Consider the following 23,049-nt stretch of genomic DNA (forward strand, 5'->3'; position numbering starts at 1 on the left):
TCACTGCTGCTCAGCTGACACAAGGGTAATCTGTTAAGCAGGGGTAACTCAACTGTGTGTCTGAGCCCTTAGCCTAAATACAGTAGAAAATTGGATCCCTCTTAGCACAGCATTTTAACTCATTAACTCAGAATGCCATGTAATTTTTTTTTTACTTTTTCAATAGCTCATATTTTTAGAATTTGAGCTGTTCTGATCAGTTATACAAAGGTTTACAATTTACACTGCTCTACAGTATCAGCTAGTGCTAGTGATTCATAACATAAAGTTAGCACAGTATTCACAGCCAGCATTGACAGCTATACCTTAAAGTCCAAGCAAGAGAGTTTTTCCAGCCTTTTGTTTACATCAGAAGAATCCATCTTCTTTGTAAACTGAATAAAGCAGAGCTGGTTATGGTCCTCAAATGACAGGATGATGAAATTGTCTGTGAGAACAGCTGAAAAACAAATAAAAATTGGCATCGCTGTAATACCTGTTTCTAGGAACAAAACAAATTACTGAACCCTCCACTGAGACATTGCAAAAAAAGCAATTTTTTCAAGATGGTGTCTTAAATATTGCACTGAAGCCTCTGTAATCTCCTAAAACACATCAATGTGTCATCCCACCAGGACCTTCTTGGAAATGAGAAATAAAGCCTAGGGAGTACTCTGATTACATAAACCTGAATAAATTATCTCATATCAAGTTACAACTACATTCAAATGTATGTTTTATGCCCTTCCACATTAATTTTCATCTTGGTTCAGCCCTCAATACTTATGCACTTATTTATTTAAAACAACAATGCAGGTAACTAAGATGGAACACACTCCCTTGGTCTAAAAAAGTGCAGTGGAATCCCTGCTTGTTATCACAAAGAGATCAAAGACTTCAATATAAAGGAGGATAAGTAATTTGACAACGAAATTTCATTATAAAATAGTATTTAGCATTTTTCCCAGGTATTATCCAGTTATCTAAGGAGTGCCCACATTTAAAGAGATGTCTGAGAATGAAGTCAGTCATCACAATAACAAGAATCAGATCACTGAAGAATTGCTAATGAGATTCAGGTTTAAAGTAAAACCAGAAAGCTGTTTTCAGAAAGTAAATTGAGAAATCTCTGCTTAAAGGAAAATGCCAAGTAAAGTGGAATCTGATTTCAAAACAAACAAACAAACAAACAAAGCCCTGCAGAATCATACTTGAAAAACAGGGGGAAAAACCCTCACATTTGTGACTAGTATCCACAAATCTTTAATGTGTTTTATGATATCCTTATACAGACTGACAGTTTAGTCTTACATATAAGCAGTGAAAACTGGCTACCCATCTTTGCTGTGTTTTAGTCTGATGTACAACCAGTTTTGTTTTCCAATAGTCATGCACCGGCACAGCTCTGAAGTATCTGGTATGCAAATGATTAAGGGTCAAGTTTAAAGCCAAATAATTGCCTTTGAAATGTAGCATTAACACTAGCTTTTGAGAACAAAACACAACGGAACAAAAATGAAACAGTGATAAAGTATCTGACATTGTGAATTAGAAGCCATACCCGAGATCCTACGCACACATGAAAATTCAAAGCCACTGAGTATAGTATCCTCAATCTATATACAGTTAAAGGATTCTGATATCCTCACGGGCACAGTTTACATTAAAAATGCCCTATGGCACACCTCAGGTACTTCTGAAATTTTTTTGGTTAAAGGAAAAAAACAAAAAACAGCAGGATTCAAAGATCCCTGGGCAGGTGTGAAGGAGACTTGTTTTTCAGTATCCGATGTTGTCCTGGGCAGGAGTGGAGCCCGGATGGACACAAATGCAGCTACAGGCACAGGCAGATCACTGTTTAGAGACCCGTTTGCTGCAGTCAGATAACCCTAAAAAGGCAGGCAGTGTAGTCAACATTCTAAGTGCCAGGACTTACAGTACTCAGTGCCACAAAATCATTCAGAAAATGAGAAATACTATTTTCTTTTAGGGACGTAATTTTTCTATAATCTCTAATTAAATTTATTTTTTAAAGTTTGCCTATAAATAATAACATTCAGGAGGACTTTATTTAAGGCTGGAGGATTATAAATGAAGTCTTAATTCTCTATTTTGTTCATACAATCTGACCTTTATCCCCAATATTAAGAGGGTATGCCCTGAGTTAGAATTACCACATTTCCTAAGTAATTTTGGCAGATTGTAATCCTATCCATTTCTACATATACACAATTGTTAAAAAAAAGAACTGTTATTTTTATACAGACTCCTTGTACTAAAGATCAATTTTCTTTTGGCCAATTTTATAATCACAACCCTAATTCCAACCTAGATTTGGAAAGACATGCAATTATGTTGGATTAAAGCTAATTTATTGTAGGACAACATTAGGTCATGGTTCTCACATAAGGATAGTTCAGAATAAAAATGTGTATTTTGAACACTAATTATCTGTGTAACAAAAGTATCTTCTTTTGCAGTTCATGAAAAAAACACACTATTGTAATGACAGGCACTGCAGATTTTTCTTTTACTGAACAGAAGCAGTCCTGTTTCACTTCCAGACATGAATATGACATGAGTATAACGAAACGTGGAAGTTTAAGAAATTCTTGAATAAGTGAAAATACAAACAAACCAATATAGAACGTTATGATAGTAGTTTGAGTCCTATAAGAAAACAGTGTTATTGTTTTATTATTGCTTTAGTTCCAAGCTTTTTTAGTCAGCAATAATTCTCTAAAAAAAAATTGTATTTCTATGACATGTGTAAGGCAAGATATGTATAATTTAATTAATTAATTACTTTTGAAGACAGTATTCTAAATAAGGTCTATAAACAACTTCAGTTTTGGGTATAACTTCCGCTTCCACGCTTTTCTATTTTTTGTCACTTGTAAGTTTGAAACCCTCCCTAAGAAAACATAAGTCACTATATCAAATAGTGTTTTACACCCTTTGTATAATCAGTTCTCTACAAATGAAGCTAGAGTTGACTTTTTTTATACTAAAGATTCACTACCATAGTTATGTTAGCTATTTTTCAAGCCTAAACTACAATATACTAATAAGAAAAGTTCAAGGGGACACCAAAGAACCAGGCCAATATTCAAAAGATGCCTGGGTATGGAACAAAATAAATCATTAAGGATCAAAGCTAAATCTAGCATATATTCTTCTTAAAAGGATGTATTTTGGGCCTACTTTTTAAGAATTTGGAAGATAATGCACATATAATTCCATATTCCTGATAGTGCATATGCCAAGAGATTGACACCTGGCTGGGTTCTCAGTGGAGCTTTGTAGAGACAAATTGGAAAACCTGTTGTCATATTATAAAGGTTTAGTTTTCAACAATAAAGTATATTTTCATAAGTTTCATACATTTTCATAAGTCTTCTTCTGCATTACAATACAACTTCATTTCTAGCACTAACTAGTTAACAGTAAAAGTGAGACTGTAAATCTAGAAACTAAATCAGAACACCTCCATGTAACCAATGTTATCCAGCTTTTTCTACTAAGTAAATCTTTTAGTAATAACTATCCCATGTAATTATTCAGTTGGCTAATGTTTGGTTCTGTTCCATTTTCCCACTTCTGAAATAAACACGGGTTCAAATGGCATGTTCACAGTGTAAGAAACTGAATTTTAGAACCTCATTCAGTAGTTGACAAGCCTGAAAACTTTGATGTTAAATATTATTCTTAAAGTGTTCCTAGTCCTGAGGGTTGTAACTATGGCTTTACATGCAATTACTTGTTGTGTTTGCAAGTCCCCAGTGGCAATAATTAGTCTACCTCTTGACATACTGTTTCTCTACTCTATTGTTAATGTAGGCAATTGATTTGCACGTGGGTGTAATTACCATCACTGATGGTGTCGGAGATGAGCTTCCCCACCAGGGTCCTGTCAATCACCAGCTTCTCCAGCTGTGGCCCAGAAAGGCTTAGGGACACCAATATACCTGAGTGAAAGAGGAGCTACATACAAACAGAGAGAAAACAAGACATTAGGAATCATTAATAGTGTGAAACATTCCAAGGTACATATTAGTAGCTGTCCATTACATAGTAATCTAATTTTCAAAATTACAAAGCAGACTTACTGTTGATAAGAAGATGTCTCATAATGACTTTGAACTGTTTTTCAATGAAAGGGAGAGGTGTATTGTGACACTGATTACAAAGGTACAAGAATTAAATTACTGAACACCTGAAGATGATGCATACTAAGTCCCTGAATGTGGGGACTAAGATGATGCATACTAAGTCCCAGAATTAGTTTGTTAAAAATGGAGGTAAAAATTCTGTCTTGAACAAGTAAAGGGATGATGCAGACCACTGTTATTTATCAACCTTATTTTTTTCTGTATCAAATAACTGCATAACTTGCATGAAAAAAACATAAAAAGTTGGGCTTCATATAATTTTATATTAGCATCACAGATTAAAATCATCACTTGTTGCTGTTCTTGTTATTTCTGAACATCTATACATTGTTTAACTTAATGGTGCCCTACCACAGTGATAGCTGTGGGCTCCTAATAAGTCCATATGCTCCTTGGCGTAAAGTTATAGATGTCTCTCTTAGGAAGTGGAAATTTAAACTATTGCACAGGACAGAGGCTTATTTCAGAGTTAAGTGAATATTTCTGCCTAATTAGTCTCAATTAAGCGATACATATAATCTCAAAGACTAAGTCACAGTACTTATCAGCTCCTTCTGACGCTGTATCTTGTATAAGGGAGAGAATGCTCGGTGGGAGGAGTTAGACAAAAGCATTTCTTTTTGCATAATTAAGCCCTAAACTCACTAATTTTCTGAATGCAACTATTACAGAAAAAAACCCCCACAAAAAAACCCCCATAAAATTCTCTGCTTCACTGTGAGTTGACCTCACTTTGCCAAGTTACTCCAGTAGCAGGAGTACATGACAAGTTTTATTAGAGGTTTATTATGTTGTTTTCTTATTAACATGATAAAAGATAATGTCAGGGGGTTATAAAAAAAAAAAAAATCTGACCTTAACTCTTTGCCAAATATGTGTTTTACAGAAACCTTGATGTAAAAACAAGCTAAAAATCACTACTGTAACTTTAATCTTCTCATGCAGTATTGAAAACACAAGTGTATTTTGATTCCTTCCCCAGTGCCACCTCTGATCCTGCAAGCTGCTAGACCAGATGACCTCAGCTCTCAAGTTAAAGTTTCAGGCCAGGTCTCATTCCTGCTTCATGACAGCCATTCTGAAGGACTCATTCTGGCAGCTAGGTTTGTCTCCTGCTAATCAGTAAAAAAAAAATCATCTTTAATCATTCAGCAGAGGCTGTACCAGCCCTAAATTTGCTGAACAATCTCTGCCAAAGGAATCCTCAGTGGAAAGATAATCGCAGAGTTGTACAGAGGGCTCACCAAAGGCAAGAAATCTGGGCCTCCAGCTTGTTCCTGCCTAACATCAGACTTTTAAAGAAATATATGGGTTTTTAAAAAACTTACTACTAGAGAAATACTTGCTCTTTTGGTAGATTTTGGCATAAAGATCCCTGTTTGCTTTATGCTAGAGCTGAGGGAGAGACATGATTGCAATATACTTTTTAATACAACACAATAGTACATGAACCAGGTACCAGGTGAACTTCCTGGTAGTGAAATCTACTGGACTGCATAATAAATAAAAAGTATTGGGAACAGGAATTTAGTGATCTAATTGAGCTTACCCCATCTGCAATGCTCTGCTCCCAGTAATTTAGATATGAAAATTCTCATTTATACATACTTTGCTATATTAGAATAACTCTGTGCTCGGTGTAGCAAAAAACAGGACGAGGATATTTTAAAAAATTACTGTCTTGCCCTGTCTAATATCTTTAACCAATATTTTTCCAATCTGTCTTCCAGTCAATTCACACATTGAAAATAAATTCTAGTGAGGCTGGAAACAGAAACAAAAACTACCTGTGATGTGAAATTAATTTGTTAAGAACTAATTATCATTTCCCATCCTGACAAAATCTAGTCATGCATTTATTTGATAAACAGATAAACAGTCAATGTTTCAATATTCCCCTATCATGACAGATGTCCTTTAAGGTTTTGTCCTAGTAAAAATGTTAGACACAGTTACACTCATGCAGCTTTTATTACAATCTTGCAAAACTTCATTTTATCCTTATGTTGAAGTTAGACTAGATAAAATCACAATTTATTTCCAACTTGATAATGTTAAGTCCAGCAAGGTTTGACTACAGTTATCTATAACTGAAGAACCTAGTTGAAAAAGTGAAGGCTGAAACCCAGAAGTTGACAAACTACAATGCAAGCAATGGTCAAGAAAACAAAACACAAACATTCTAGAAAGATCACTCCTAAATTACTGAATATCAGCCTGCCAGAGAAAAGTAAAACACCCAAAATCCTTCACTGCTATGTGTCAACATGAGAAAAAGTGCAGTCATACAAATAAACTCCCCAATTTGTGTATTCCACAATGCCTTTTCTTAGGAGGTATGATCTTCCCTTGGAAAATGTTTCTGTTATGGGTAGGTTCTTCCTCTGCTTCCTTTCCTTGCAGTGAGAAGTGAGGGAGAACATCCTAGAGTTAACCTGGGAGAATAACCTCAGTGAATCAGAAGTCTGTTTGTAGCTTCTAGATTTACCTGGCAGAGCTGAGATATATACCACCCGTCCAGATAAAGAGGATGGGAAAAAACACAGAAAAAATAGATTTTGATCTGTAGATAGTCAGTGGCCACTACTGAATGAGGCCACATGCTTGTCATTCTGTTGACATCAAAGATGTCCATCCAAAATACTGTATAGAGACATATTTGCAAACTCCTGGCTTGAGAACACTGAACAGTCTCAGGATTCTTTAACTCTTATATGTTTCAGGGTGTAAATTTACTTTATGCCTATATATATTAATTTATATATTAATATATATATTAATATTAATATATTAATTTATATATAAATCACACTTGTTATGGAGCTAGAATAGAAATCTATGAAAACTGTTCCAGTGTCTTATTACAATACATTGATATAAATTTAAAATATTGTGCTGAGTGGTTGTGGTTTGTTCTACATCTGTGAAAACAGTCATTAAACCAATGCTATGTATTTTCAATATTGCATAGCTATCAATGTGGCATACTAAAGTGACAAAATAGTAAGTAATAATATAATCTCCATGGCTTTTATTGTTTCTCTCATTGTGCTCCCTCCTTCTCTATTTTTACAGTAAAGTAGTCTTTCACATTATCGTCCTGATAAGTTTGAGATTTTTGGCCAAACTTGAGTTTTAATTTAACAACTTTTTGCTATAATAGTTTACGATGATTTGTAATTTACCTTTGCTCACAGGTTTAAGTCCTTCCTTCTAGGAAATATAGAATCTAAATTAAAAAAGTAAATCAGAGACCTTACACACTTGATGGCTGTGTAAGGTTAGTATTTCCTCCATGTCCCTTTAAATGTACTTTGGATTAGAATGGGAGCTTTTTAAAAAAATACTTCTTAAAGTATACCATGGAATACAAGCAGGTTATTTAAATAAAGCTGGAAAATTGTTGCATCACCATCCTGGAGTGACTTAAAAGATGTGTAGATATGGCATACATAGTGTGGTGGACTTGGCAGTGCTGGGTTCATGGTTGGACTTGATGATCTTAAAGAACTTTTCCAGCCCAAATGATTCTATGATTTTATATTCTCTTTCATAAAAAAAATATCCTGCAAAAGAGAAAATACATGCTTGAATTGAAATGTCACTATATTAATTCCTTACTCAACATGTAGTATATGCAAAGACAGTTGCATGATGTAAGTGATGTTATACATAAGATTCCGTATTTAAGCACATATTTTGGTGAATGGGAACAGTACAATCATAAGCACAAATTAATATAAATCAAATGTTGATGACTGCAAACACAGATCCACAGTGATTCAGCCCCAAAAATAGCACTTGGTAAAGAGTTAAAGCAAATCTAAGAGGCACTACTTACGCAAAGCACAAAGTAATTCCACCTAACAGATATTTAATCAGGGAAAGAAGCTCACAATAATGAAACACATTGCAAATTTTTCAGACTGAAATAGTGCAATGTGAAAAAGAAAAATCAGTAGTCATTTCTAGAGTTTTAACAGTCTCAAGGCATTCCCAAACAAAATACAAAAGCATGACTTCATACCTATTAGCAGAATAAGCACAGCTTTTATACATGAGCGTAGTAAAATGTTTGGGCATCTGGTCATTCTACATGCTGGGACAGAAGTGAGTGTTTCTTTGTGTTACAGAGGAATTGAATGTGAAGACTTTGACAGAAGAAATGATGTACTTTGGGTGCCAAGATGGTCCTCCAATGAGCAAGAAAGACATAAGCAGGGGGAAGAGTTAGCCCTTCCCTTCCCCAGTAGTAAAGCACTTCAATACGTATTTGAGTTACTTTTATTAAGTAAAGGACTTAAGTAAAGGCTCGCAACTTATGGACTTCAGTAGAACTTAAGCATGTCTTTAAGTGGATTCCTTTATTCTTGGAAGCCTTAGCCCTTGACTCTTCATTCTTGCAGCTTAGCTGCTTATCAGCCCTTCTACCTAAAAAGATACTGCAAAGCAAAGCCAGGATTTGCTTCTATCTGATTAAAATTGGAAGGGCAAAAAAAAAAAAAATGCCAGTAAAAAATATTGCTGCAAACTGTTTTCTCATACAGAGGCCAACCAACAAAGCAATATGCAAAAGAAGAGAATTGCAAAGCATTTCTTGTTCAAGCAGGTTCCCAGGGTTTTCCCCCACCTCTTCATTCCAGGTTGCTTTCTTAGCCACCCTACTGTAATTACTCTGTTGCATGCCTTGTTACAGATGAAATTATTGTTGTTACATGTTGCTGTTTCACAATAATCAATGCATTTGTACTTCTCTAACTCTCAAATCTCTAAAACCACACAGCCCATTAATGGCTATGATCAAAAACAACAACAAAAAACCCCCCCTTAATATGAGGGCAGTGGTCCTCCTAGTAACTGGTGATGGGTACTAGCTTCTCATGTATTCTAACCAGAATATCTTGATTTTGAGATCAGCTGTGCTACTGTATGTTACCACATATCTTGGTTAATCAGTTTGCTTATGGGCACTGTAGGTGATACAACAAGCCACGTCAGCAAATATTGCTGTGTATCTCAATTCAGACTCCAATTCTAAGTCTGCCATTGAAGACAACATAAAAACCATTCATAAACATATTTACAACACAAAATCAAATCAAAGTAATTTAGCAAATGATAAATATATATCTCATTAGCAGGTAACAGATCCAATTTACATCTAGTGCTTGGCTTTTATGCACTGAAGTAATTCAGTGGGTTTAATGCTGCATTGCATGCAAATTTAAAACTAAAAAAGTTGGTAATCAAATGTTCTGGATAGATCTCATGAATTTTTACTATCTTATATCATAAAACCAAACCTGAACCAATGGCATCATTTCAAGGGATTGATTTCATCATTTTGTGGTCAAACTTCAAAGCATTCCAAAGAATTAGAGGAGACCAAGAGGATGGGAAGCAGAGAGACCTGAGTTGAGTAAGCTCAACAATATTGATAAAATTAATTCCTTAGTTTATTACTTCTCAGCAGGGAAAGCTGGGGAGTAAATTGCTTATTTAATTATAAACAATACAGTGGCATCTTACTGTATAGACTTCTTGTCTTCTTGTCTTGTCATCCTTCTTCTATGGTCTATTTCTTTCCCTTTGACATCAACTAACTGAAGATTACAGGATTATTTCAGTAACTTATAAGAGGTCATCAAAACGGGGTTCGGAAGTACCACACAGAAATGGTGTGCATTCAGATCCTACTGGAACAAGTAGGAACAGAGCTAAAGAAAAGACCCCAGTCATTTAGGGCTCAACTAAGCTCTCTTTTAAATAGGAGAGCAAACTCTTTGACAAAAAGCTCTGTACAGTCTAGGTTATGTTTACATGAACTGGCACATCATCTATTTCAGAAGCTCTAAGCAGTACTAAAATGTATACTTAGGACTGCAAAAATAAAGGTCAATTTTTTTTTTTAAGTACAAGGAAGTAAATATGAAACCTCTAAAACACTATAAAAAAAGTAGCAGGAAAAATGTTGATGCATAAAATGAAACATTCAGAAAGGTATACAGCTGGGCCATGGTTATAGTAGTTCTATGCAAACCCCTACAAAAAAGCCAATTTCTAGACATACATTCATAAAATGGGCAAGTTAATCTGTATGCAAACTAACTAGATTTGTTAATGAGACACATGCATGAAGTCTAATTGGTCATTCACACACCTACAGTTACCATGAAAAAGCACTTTCTGGTTCAACTGAAGATTGGAAAATGTGCAAGCTGTTGTGTTAAATATTTTACTTTTCATAAATGAAATAATTAAATAATTCCCCTACCTATAACTAAAAAATAAATGTTTAACATCTTTCCCAGAAGCTCCAGAACATTTCTATCAAAACAGAATACTTCAGATATTCCTGCAAAATTCTCAAAGATGTGTAAAGCAGCACAAAAGCAAACTGTTTGACATGAAAAATTAATAGAAAACAGATTTTCTGTTCTAGACTCTCAAAAATTATTAATTTTTCTCTTATTTAATTTTAATTTGTTGGAAAGTGTATCTTTTCAGGAAGATAAATTAGAATAACAATAGTTTTGGTAGAACATTCTAAACTGTTGAAAATTTCAATTAATTTCAATTATTGAACATTAATATATGAAAAAAAATTGTTTTGTGATTTAGAAACCAAAAGCAGATCTAAAGGACTGAGAAATAACAGTGGTTTTTATCTACAATTTTAACTCTGGCTATGTTATAAGCTATGCTATCACTATTATTCAGACTGTACAAGCCATCTAAATACTCTAAAAAATGTATCAAACTATCCCTTAACAAGATTCAATCCAACATAGAGGCAGGCTTAATGAAGTAGGACTAAAACATCCATCTCTTTCATTACCCTGGTACAAGGAAATAAATAAAATTGTATTTGTCTCCTTTTTGTCTATGTAAGCCTGAAACTACTTAGAGGTTGCTAAGTCAAAAAAGTTTCAAACAGAATTGACATTACATTATAAACATTATAAAGGCAGGATGATCAAATTTTGGCAAGAAGTACACTGTTGATGAAGCATGTCTTGGTAAGGAATGCCAGTAGATGCAGACTGATGGTAGGGGAAGGAAAATGATAGAGGCAAAATGGATAAGGAAAGCAAATGAAAAGACAGAAAACTGGCAAATAATTGAGCACTCATGTCTTATTGACTCAGTATTTCTTAGCCAAATTCCTTTCTCAATGAGAACAATAATAACAGAAAAAATGAGTCCTCTAAATTAGCATACAATGAATATTTAAATCAAGTTCTAGAAGATTAACATTCACAGATATATACTATGTAATCTGTACATGAATGATATACCATTTACTAGCGATAAGATCCGACAGGCAAATGTAGCTTAGACAATAATATCTTTATTATTGATACAAAACCACAATATCCTACTTGGCATGTCAGGTATCTAAAATTTATGCTATTCTTAAAGATATTTCTGGAATTTCAGCTGTATAAAGTTTAAATATTTAATATTTATCCTGCTTATACACATTTGGAGCAACCTGAATTAGGAGGGAAAAAAATACAAATCTGAAAAAGCATAGAAATTAGAACACAAGTTTTCTTTTTAGAGACAGTATTGGCAACGTGTACAAGGATTCCTCATGCCAAAGCAGCTTCAAATACACATTCCTTCATGAACAATGAAGACTGCAGAAACTTACAAAATACATCACATATGCTTTTCAGAAGACGCTTATGATTAAGGAGTCAGAGCACATGCCATGTTCAGGTCTCCCAGCTAACCTACTGGTCTGTGTTAATGAGGATGTTAAAGTCTATTTCTTGTTCACAATATGTGGAACCTAGTCAGAGAGCATAGCTATGTGTGTGCCACATGTTACAATATTTTTGTTCTGTAACTTGGTTTAGAGTTATAGCTTCTCTCTCATACTACACAAAGATAAGAAAAAAGATTTGCAACAGAGATGTAAATAATTGAGATATAAAAATGTATATATATAAATATATATATTCCAGACCTGTCTATATATTTTATCTGGCCCCTTAGCCAGCTATTTTGAGGTTCAGGATGGTCTCAGATTCCCCAAACAATAATCTCACAAAATCAAGGCCTTTTAATGTAATTTTGCTTGTTGATAAAAAACAGATTTCTGTTTTGTAGCATCTATTTCAGGTTAGAAATTTAAGCAAACACAATCTGCATAATAAGAGCCCATGCATTAAAAACCAAAACAAAACCAACCTATTATTTTCTATATTAGTTAACATTTTAACGCTATTGCATCAATCACAGGTTGGCTGTTTGGCTCCACTGACTACACACTGCAAGAGCTTGTAAAAACATTTTACCTGACACATATGTTTGTTCCTCCATTTGCTCAGCATACATTGACTGTTTTGCATTAAGTCCTAAAGGACAACAGAAAAGAGAAAGTGGAGTTGGCAGTACATATTATCACTATTGGTTAACATATTTCTGATGCTTATAGATGAAGCATGTCACACAAAGATGCAACTGTTTTAGAACAGCCCATCAGACAAAAGCATATTTATCATCACTGGGAGAGTTGGGTCTTTATGAAAATTAAAGCTGATGAAAGAGGTTTGAAAACCGGATTATAGGTTGCTGTACTTGAATGAAACTTTCTGAAACCTACCTCTACCTCCTTGAGTGTATCTCGCAGTTTGTCTGGTCGCTTGTTTTTCAGTAGCCAAGGATAATCTCGAGCTGGCAAATAAAAGTAAAAAAACCACAAAAAAACAAAACAACAACAAACCTAGAGAAATATACATACATAGGTGACTGTATAGATATGTGCATATATATATAATGTGTGTGTACAAACATAAATTTACACATAATGAAAAAAAATTCTTTTCTGTAGAAACACGAAACTAACATTTCTAGGAGTTACCGTAAACATAAAACTTACCTCTAATTGGAAGGAAATGGTTATGGTTTCTATTGGCTTATATTGTCAAATGATACCCTTTTGAAAGGCTCTGTCATAGGAGCACTTGGAACGAAATATCCACACTGACCATGACTTCATCACAGTAATTGTGTGCAAAGCTCTCAGTATGTAATACCTTACCCAGCTACACAGCCCTTGCAATGAAAAAGCATCTTGCATTCAGTATGTTAACTCAGATTCAAGTTATCAAATCTGAAACAAAACCTATTATTTGGAACTAGCACTTCATTGCTAATTTTAAAAAGCAGGCACTAACATGTCTGAAAAATACATATGCATGAATATATGCATATATAGAGGCATTAACAACAGGTAATTGTGAACACCATAACTAGTACCATGGAGTATAGCTATTTATAGGATTTGTTCTTGAGAAGTTGTCGGAAGACTGCCAAGTAAAGCAAACAAGAAACTGCATGACTGCTACAGTCCTTTAACAATTCTATAAATGTCGGCAAACTATTGTGAAAATTCTGGTCTGAAAGATTAATCCTGAAACCAAGAGGCAAAGCTTTGCTTCCTCTGAAGTTGCTAGTAATTGGCTCATTTCATGGATGAGAATCAGGTTCTAACAACTTGTGAAATTTCATCATTTAAAAGTGAGAGGTTTTGTGTTCATAAGTATACAATGAAAAAAAACCACGAGAAACTAGAACACATTGTCTTTTAAAAATCTAGCCTATTTAAAGGAAACTCGATGAAAAGTTTTGAGCTCTAAGCTGTCAGTTTGGATGCCAACTTCCAGACTGAATGACTTAACAGTTCTGTTTAAACCTCTCTGCAAAAAGGAACTTACAATAGAAGTGTTATAGAGTGAAAAAAAATGAAGGATTTCATATATCAACAAAAGAGCACACCAACACATAACTTCTCTTTGTATTTTATTGGACTGAATCCAGCGTTGGTGGAACTGTTATGATAATATTAATTAGGCGTGTAAGATCACATTTTCAATGGATGCCTTCACAAATACTGGAATATGTATCGACATATGCAAAATGGGAAATTACCTGTGCAGATACCAAAATATATACACAAATCAACAGCTGTAAATAAAATTACCCAATACTCCTTTAAGAAATGTGCTATACAGCACTTTGTGGCTAGGCCACCTTTACATGTACATCAACAAGCTACAGTTGATGTAGCTTGTGTAGCTTGTGTAGCTTGTGTTCCTTTTGCATGTCACAGGTCTGTAAGGTAACTATTGGGGCTGCTGTATAATAGGGTTTACCTGGGTCTGTTTCTCTATTCACACAGACAGCACCTGTAAGATAATGCTGCGCAAAGCACAAGGGATGTAAATCCTTTGTCCTCCTCCCTACTTATAACCCTTTCTCACCTTCCCACCTTTGTCAAGCTGTATTGATTGTGACTGACACACAACCCTCCACAGCAGGTGTAGATTTACCACATGGCTTGTGTGCACCTTTATACCCATTCCCAGTGGGCCTTCAACCTACTCCAAGAACACCCTATGGTGCTGCAAAGAACTTACCCTTCCGTAACACATTTTGCCTTCAAACACACACACAATTCTGCATCAGTTTTCATTGTGATAAAATGTTAAGGCCTTTCTTACAGCATGCATACTACTTTGTGAAGCTGTCTAAAAATCAGATTTTTCTGTTGTCACGTAATAACATCTGAACATCAGTGAATGCTCTGAGCAATACTGACTGTGCAGGAGTTGTAAAACTTGAGCTAAAGAAAAGTTGTACTAACATGAAAATCTTTGTCACAATTCTGCTGTGTGATAGCATAGACTGAAGTTGCTTTTAACTAGATGATGCAGGAACAGTGCAAATGTTTCAAAGAGAGAAGTGTTCTTTGAAGGCAGTGCATTATTATCCTAGAAATAAATTTTGTTCAAAGTATTTTAGCTATAATTTTCAGTTATTTCACTTCAAAAACTGATTGGAAAAATTTCATAAGGAAAACTCTGGATTGTGATCATTTTTCCAGTTCCTCTTGACAATGGATTTGAGATGTAATACACATTACCATGCTTAGTGACATTTGAAAACTGAACCAAACAAAACCAAGATTACAAATATACCAGGAAGGCATAATTACAACTTTTCAATTGTTCTGTGCTGTGGGGTTTTGTGACTGTCTATCTCATATGGCATGTGGAGAAAGTTAAACTGGAAGTAGTCTGAGGATATTTTAATGCTTTTCCAGAGGCACCACCAACCCAAATCAATAATTTGGTCTTTTGGTATTTATAATAAGAAACTCAGAAAATGTCCTTACATTCTGCTAGCTTTTGCTTCTCTTCTAAGTAACCAGGCTTCATCTGTGATGCTAAAGGAAAGAAAGGATGAGAAGATAAATGATAATCCTTACAACTGCTGTCAGCAAATATATTAGAGGGAAGATTCAAACAGTTGGATAAAACACAGAAATTCACAAAAATTAAGACAGCCCCAATGTTTTCACCTCCCAAGGCAGATATCTTAAATTTGCAGTGAAAGAAAGGCTTATGCAGCCCAACAGGTGGGCTGGTGTTACTGAGCCTATCAGATAGTGAAGCGAGCTGCCACTGAACCCAGAAGAGAAGCTGAGTCAGTCTGTCAGCAGAGCCATGGAGACAGTGAATTAACCACAAAATTCAGCCCATGGGATGCCTACACAAGCCTCTGCTCTAACCCGGCCACAAAGAGGAAGTAACTCTACCCGAAAAGACCTTTTGGCCCATCCTGAAACTTCTAGGATTAACAGGATTAATCAGATAAAGAAAATTGATCGTTCACTCTGAAATGGCCATTTCAGATACCAGGCAGGGATGGATGGAGGAGGCCAGGGCTGGCACTCCGGCGCGTTCAGGATGCCCTCTGCTGGGATTCCAGCAAATTCCCAGCCACCACAGTGGCCGGCAGCCGGCTGCCCCAGCCTTAGCGGGGTGCTCTGGTGTTCTGCAGGGGATGAGAGGGGGATAAAGGACATAAAATATAATATAAAATGTAAGTATTTCGAGTATGAAATCCCACTGAGGCTTCTAATACAGGCTGGCTTTATGTGAATATTTTTCTAATTTTTTTCTTCTGTGGAACAGAAAGGTTGTGGATACCCTGACATAACTTGGGAGAGAATCTCCTCCTGTGCTTCCTTACCCTATAGAAATACAGAGGCATATATTAACAAGAAAACAGAGGCAGCATTTATCAGAGCAAGCAATTGGTGTAAAAGGTCAAACACTTGGAAGTTTTGTTTAGTTTTAGTTCCAGTTATTTAGGTTTTACCTGGCTCTTTCTTGTCACAGTACTGATGGATCCCAATATCTTCATCTATACAATGTAAATATATTTAATTATGGAAATGACACTGGAAACAAAATACAACTTAGCAAGCAAAGTTTGGCATCTCCATTTTTGCTAGATGGAACAGAGAGTTAGGTTTCAAAATATAAGTGGAAAAAACCATAGCACATAGTCTGAATAGGACTTTGAAGAATGAGCAAGCAAGAACGGAAGGACAATGTGACAAAACTTTACATTTATGTGGAGCTGTCATTTCCTTCACATATGGTTTGATTCTCCTCCAGCTGCCAACATACAAGTTATTTTTACCACCTTCCTAATTAGCATCTTTTGTGTTCTTTCACAAGGAAAGGTAAGGATCATGGCAAAAAGTACACCTTAGAATAACTTTAAATGTTTTCTGATGTTTGACACAGGTGAGCTAAAGACAGCAGGACTTTATTTAAAGATTCACAAATGCATAAAGCTGCTCTTTAAAAAGATCCAACATTTTTAATCTGTAGGTATTATTATCTACCTGGTTCCCATGGCAAAGGAATTTGGGTGTTTCAGGTACACTGGGACTGCAAACCACACCAACTAGTTCTTAATGTGGCTGACTGGTAAATACTGAGGTGTGCCACAGCAAGCTCCACCAAGATGATCTAAGTATGGCTTTAAGTTGCATTGTTTTAAAGTTGCAAATTTGACACTGCATCCATCTCCTTCTAAACTCAGGGAAAACTCCTTCTAAACATGGGGAGAAATTCCTTACATCAAGCAATGTAGGAAGACAATGCAAAGGCAGGCAGTTTTTAAAACAAGACAGTAGTCCTCCCTTCAGCCCCAGATTTTTAGAATGAAGTTTACAGGCAATGAATAAATGGACAGAGAGGAAGAAAGAAGATCAAAGGTGAAAAAGAGGCACAGTAGGCCAGAGCACAGCTTCAGCTACAATAAATCACAACTATGTGCTTACTTAAACCATCTGACATTTCTGTGAAATATAGTTTTTGACTTTATATTATGGTTTTTACAGCACAGCTCTCACACCAAGATGGGATGCCAAGATATATTGAGTCAATGTTTGAATAATAACATTCAACTGAATATTCATTAATATGCAACCTTATATCAATAATATAAAAAACGATAGCTCAACAAAAGTACTGTACACTACAATTGTGATGAAGTATCATAACTAATATTTTATACGACCCACTTATAAATCAGTGGGGTTATTTTATTGTTATATTTTAGCAATAGCAAAGCAAAATGAAATTAATGTAATTTCTGTGTGGCTAGCAATTAGTCACATGTCTCCTGGAACAATCCATTAATAAGATAAATAGAACATTGTAAATATAAAATTTCAAATAATCATGCAAAACACCCAGAACATGCAGTGACTTTTTATTTTCATGTTAAGTGCAAATCACAATGCTTCTGCAAATCACTTGACTATTAATCTTCATTCACCCAAACTAGTCATTAAACTGAAGCTTACAGTCAAGTAGGGCATAGCTTCCTAAAAAGGAAAATGCATCCAATTAAATATAATCTTAACATTTTTCACTTGAAAGGATGCTCCCATTCTACGATGAGATAAGCAAAGAAGCTGACCAAGTTCAAACATCATTTTGCTGCCTCATTTTCTTTCCCCTTAGTATAAAACCCACTTCATTTGGCTACTGAGAATTTTATATCACTTTAATATTCATCAACAAGCTTTGCTTTTTGTTTTAGTAACAGCTCACCTCTAATACGCAAGTTAGTCTTCAAAGACCACACGAACATCTCAGTCAGACAGAAAGACATCTGGTGGAAGATGAAGCCTTAGCACTGTCAGAAGAGGGAAAGAAACTGTGTGAGCAAATTAATTACCCTCTATCAGCAGTGAAACTACCATTATTCTGGAAACTAAGTGCTGGAAGAACCTAAAACTGATGGTATTTTGTTATATTTAAGTGGTAATTTTCAGCTTCAATAAAATGAATAATGCATGGGAAAGTAGGGGGTAATAAATGTGTGTATGTCAATACATATATCAGATACAGAGATAAATCAACATTTCTTTAAATTTACAGGTGCTCTCTCTGCACTCTGCAATGTAAATTTTTTTGTGGTTGATGTTTCTCATATATAGATTATAAGCTATTTTTACTATACGGTTATTACCCTGGCACATGCAAAAGTTTAGCCACTACTTAAAGACCTGGATTAGATCAGAGAATTATACTCCCGTGCAAAATTTTTAAACACCGTAAACTAAGAAATGTCAGTATAGTTAAATGCTTTTAAAACATGATGTTTGCAAACAGTAGGTATAGTGCTAAATATAAAAAATTATGTCGCTCTGAATAAAAGAGAGCACTTTTACTAAATCAATTAAAGCGGAAAAAACAATAGTTCTGAAGCAGGAGGCAACTGTGTTTCAAAGGAACATTGGTTGCCCAGGGAGGTAGTTGAGGCTTCAGTCCTGGAGATATTAAAGTGAGGCTTGACAAGGCTCTGAGCAACCTGATCCAGCTGGGGGTGTCCCTGCTTATTGCATGGGGGTCCCTTAGAACCCAAACCATTCTACGATTCTATGATCTTCTGAGACACATTAACCAAGAGAAGACTTCTGCTTTCCTGCAGTGTTGTACTTATAAGCAGGCCATCAGACCAATTACTTTTTTCAGTAGAAGCTGGGCTGGGAGAGGAGTTTACACAAATACAGCACCACACTTATGAACCACTGTTGGTATGGTATTGTACTTAAACTTTTTTCTTTTTTTTCAGTGGACTCTTCATTTCTTTTCCACTAGTGCCCTGTAGACAATTAATCAGTTACAGGATGATCATGGAATTCCTGTCTCATGGAGTATCAGTTGTTTATGTAAATAGTGCTATGATGAAAAAAATATGTGCAAGGATCTCAGGTAGCATCAAAGAAGCTATTGTAGTCCCAACAGATCTACGAGACCTTGAGGTATTATTACTGAAGTTAATATGCATGTTTTGATGCACTACCTAATCCACTGAAATAGCACCAAGTGGAAATAGTATTTTGTTTACATTGCTCCTCAAATGTACAAAAAGTCTTGCTGACTTATTAAATCCCATAGTACTATGACAAAAAAAAAAAAAAAAGGCAAATAAAAGCTCACAACACATATCTAGTAAATGGAATATACTTTCATCTTGGGCGAGAATGAGGTTTGGGAAAAAAATGTAAGGAGATTAGTTGTATGGTGGTCTGCTGAACATGGGAACCATTTTTGGTATTAATATGGATGAGGGCAGCCCCTCATTTTCCATGTGGACTACAGCAAAAGGAGACAGTACAGTATAATTTTCTTATTTGGTTTATCTTCTTTTACCTTCTTACTTTAGCAAGTGAAACAAAACTTGCATTCCCTAAGGCCCATAGATCCTAAGATTAGAATCTCTCATGAATAGGAAGTCACTGAATTGAGTGAACTTCTCAAAATCCTATCATGGTTTGACTGAAAAAAACCACACAAACCTTTGATTGGCAGGTGATCTGTTCAGCTGGAGAGAAGGCACATATGCCAAGAAGACAAGAAAAACTTTCACACGACAAATAATCTAACATAAACTCCCCAAATTACTCCAAAGCTCTTATATGTAGGCTCCATGGACCCTTTTAGTTGTGTCCTCCTACTGAACATAAAGCTACCCCATTATGTTTTAATGGCCTTCCAAACTGGCCAAGCAGAGAACACTTTTAAGTCCCTATTTTTTAACTGTCAGGGACATAGAGGGAACTTTCCAAAAAAGAGAAGCAAGCTTTCAAATGAGCACTAAATACTGAACCTCCAAGACACATACTTTAAAAAATTTGCCCTCAACAATGAGAAAATGTAAAGTTTGTAAGAAAATGATAAAAACCGAAGGACTTCTAAAGAACTGCATCTCAGTTCTGCACTGAGTAACCAAGATGAAGCAAAATCCTCCATAAATCTAAAAAGGAAAAATAGATGTTGGTTATTCCTGAGTTTAGGCTTTTGTTCTTCCTTTTCTTTTGAGCCTGAACACTCACAAACAGCTAATTATCTGAATGCTGGTTATTGTTGTGCCAGTGAGAATGGACACCTGCCAAAAAATACTGGTCCGGTCTAAGGATAATCTGAAACACCTTTTTCAGAGAAAAAAATGGGAAAAGAAGAAAAAAAGTGAGAAAATCTGTTCTGTAATAAAACATAACACTGTAGAGCGTGAATACTTTCTTTAGAGGAATTATTCTTTCTTGTTCCTTTTGAAGGAATACATCTCAACTTTCAGAGTTATGTAACCATGTCTCACCATTTACTACATCATTATATTCCAGCACAATGGGGACGAGGATGATGACAACAGCCACTTTCTGTATTTGAAAAGTGTCTCTCAGAATTTACTACATGAATTGGGCCTTGATATTGCAAAGAAGTAAACATGAAAAAAATTAAGAATTCCTCCCGTTGAGCTTTAGGGATTCCACCCCTCCCTCTTTAAAATTTATTAGAATTTGGAAAAATGGGATTAAATAATTCTATTGTTAAGGTACATCAGGAATTCAGTTTAACAGCTGGCTCTTTTTCTGGCTCGTGCAACACTGACTGTCTGCTTTCACAGTATCTCCACAAACAATAGTCATGGATATCCAAGTCATTGCAAAAGCTTACTGACAAATTGAGATGTTCTGCAATGGTTAGCCTGCTCCAGGATCCATGTTAGGAGTCCTTTGTTTAAAAATCCTGCCTTTAATAGATCTTTGTTTAATCAGTGTAATAACCATCTGGCCACTGTGTAACATCAACAAATGCTGACATTGATACCTAGGGTCCACTTGCACACCTTCAATATACCTGCCATAGTGCCAAATAATTAGGAGCTATGCACTGCATGAGTGATTCTGGGCATTGATACTGTATGTCTTCTCTTCCCATACAGCTAATTGGCAGAGAGCAGTGCTTGTGAAAGCAACAGCCAGCTCCCCAGATGAGCACATCCCAAGAACATGGATCTCTGAAAACATGTTAGGACCTACCTAGTGCTTGAGAGTAGGAAATGCTACAACATCTAACCATCTGAACTTTGCAGCTTACGTGCCAGAGGCATGGCTCAGTGTCACAACACAATCCCATGTCCCCCTCTAAGAGTTTATTCTGTACCAGAGCCAGGCTACAGGACATCATTTGATGACCATCTGCCTATTTCATTGAAGGCAGTGGGACAACATGCTTCAGAAATACAGCCTTCCTAGCAAACAAGCAATAAACAAGGGAGATCCTCTCCAAAATATTCCTGTAGTTTGGGACACACTCCTAGGAGAAGAAACAAGGTAAAACACATAGCTAGTCAGAAAGCCAGTACCTCTACACCACAGCAAGGTCAAAAAGCTACTGCAGTAACATGCATACATGTATTAGACAAGCTGCTACAGACAGGGGTATCTGCAGTTGTTTTAATATTAAATACCCAAAGGAAATTCTGCAGAAAACATTTTCACTACTGGAGAGTTGGGCTGAGGTTCAACAGGATGAGGTTCAACATGGCCAAGCGCCGGGTCCTGCACTTTGGCCACAACAACCCCATGGGGAGCTCCAGGATGGGCACAGAGTGGCTGAGAGCAGCCAGGCAGAAAGGGACCTGGGAGTCTGGATTGACAGGAAGCTGAACATGAGCCAGCAGTGTGCCCAGGTGGCCAAGAAGGCCAATGGCATCCTGGCCTGTATCAGGAACAGTGTGGCCAGCAGGTCCAGGGAAGGGATTCTGCCCCTGTACTCAGTGCTGGTGAGGCCACACCTCAAGTACTGTGTCCAGTTCTGGGCCCCTCAGTTCAGGAAGGATATTGAGGTGCTGGAGCAGGTCCAGAGTAGAGCAAGGAGGCTGTGAAGGGATCCAGCACAAGTCCTGTGAGGAAGGGCTGATGGAGCTGGGGGTGTTCAGCCTGGAGAAGAGGAGGCTCAGGGAAGATCTCATCACTCTCTACAACTCCCTGAAAGGAGGGTGTAGCCGGGGTGGGGTCGGTCTCTTCTCCCCGGCAGCTCTCAGTAAGACAAGAGGGCATGGTCTCAAGTTGTGCCAGGGGAGATTTAGGTTGGATATTGGGAAAAAATTCTTTACAGGAAGGGTGATCAGACATTGGAATGGGCTGCCCAGAGAGGTGGTGGATCCCTCCAGGATCCCTGGAGGTTTTTGAGAAGAGACTGATGTGGCACTCAGTGCCATGGTCTGGTAACCGCAGTGGTAGTGGATAAAGGGTTGGATTTGTTGATCTCAGAGGTCCTTTCCAACCTGGATGGTTCTGTGATTCTACGATACTCACATGGCATCAGAATTTCTTGGCAAAAAATACTGCACCAGAAATTATTTTCTAAGAATTAGCACAGATCACACTCCTACTGCACATTGCTTTCATATTCTATGAGCCTAATTTTTTTCCAGAAAATGGAAAATATAATATCTACAATGGACTCTGATTCAGAAAAACACGTTTTTTTTCCATGTGACTTTGGATTAATTACAAAACAGCTCTAGTAGCTAGATTCCAGACAGATTACCCTCAATCTTAGTTCTGCCTCCCTGTCTCTGGCATCACTACCACTCATTCCCAATGTCTGATTTGTAACTCAGACACAAATGTTCAACAAACAAGGTAAGTCATCAAGTCCTCCTACAACTTATACTATGTTTCCATTATGTAATATTTGGAGCAGATATCGTTGCTCGTTTT

At 36.3% G+C, this 23,049-nt stretch overlaps 1 protein-coding gene across 1 annotated transcript in view; it reads right to left on the minus strand.

Moving 5' to 3' along the window:
* The window catches only part of WDPCP (WD repeat containing planar cell polarity effector), a 153,477-nt gene that overhangs the window by 86,565 nt on the left and 43,863 nt on the right, over nt 1-23,049 (minus strand). Inside the window, 7 exon segments of the mRNA XM_030447531.1 lie at nt 306-439; nt 3,849-3,963; nt 12,458-12,517; nt 12,766-12,836; nt 15,340-15,390; nt 16,329-16,373; nt 18,083-18,167. Of these exon segments, the coding sequence (XP_030303391.1) occupies nt 306-439; nt 3,849-3,963; nt 12,458-12,517; nt 12,766-12,836; nt 15,340-15,390; nt 16,329-16,373; nt 18,083-18,143 (537 nt within the window). The 5' untranslated portion in view covers nt 18,144-18,167.

Source organism: Calypte anna, chromosome 3 (assembly GCF_003957555.1).
Source record: "Calypte anna isolate BGI_N300 chromosome 3, bCalAnn1_v1.p, whole genome shotgun sequence".
Classification (NCBI taxonomy): domain Eukaryota; kingdom Metazoa; phylum Chordata; class Aves; order Apodiformes; family Trochilidae; genus Calypte; species Calypte anna.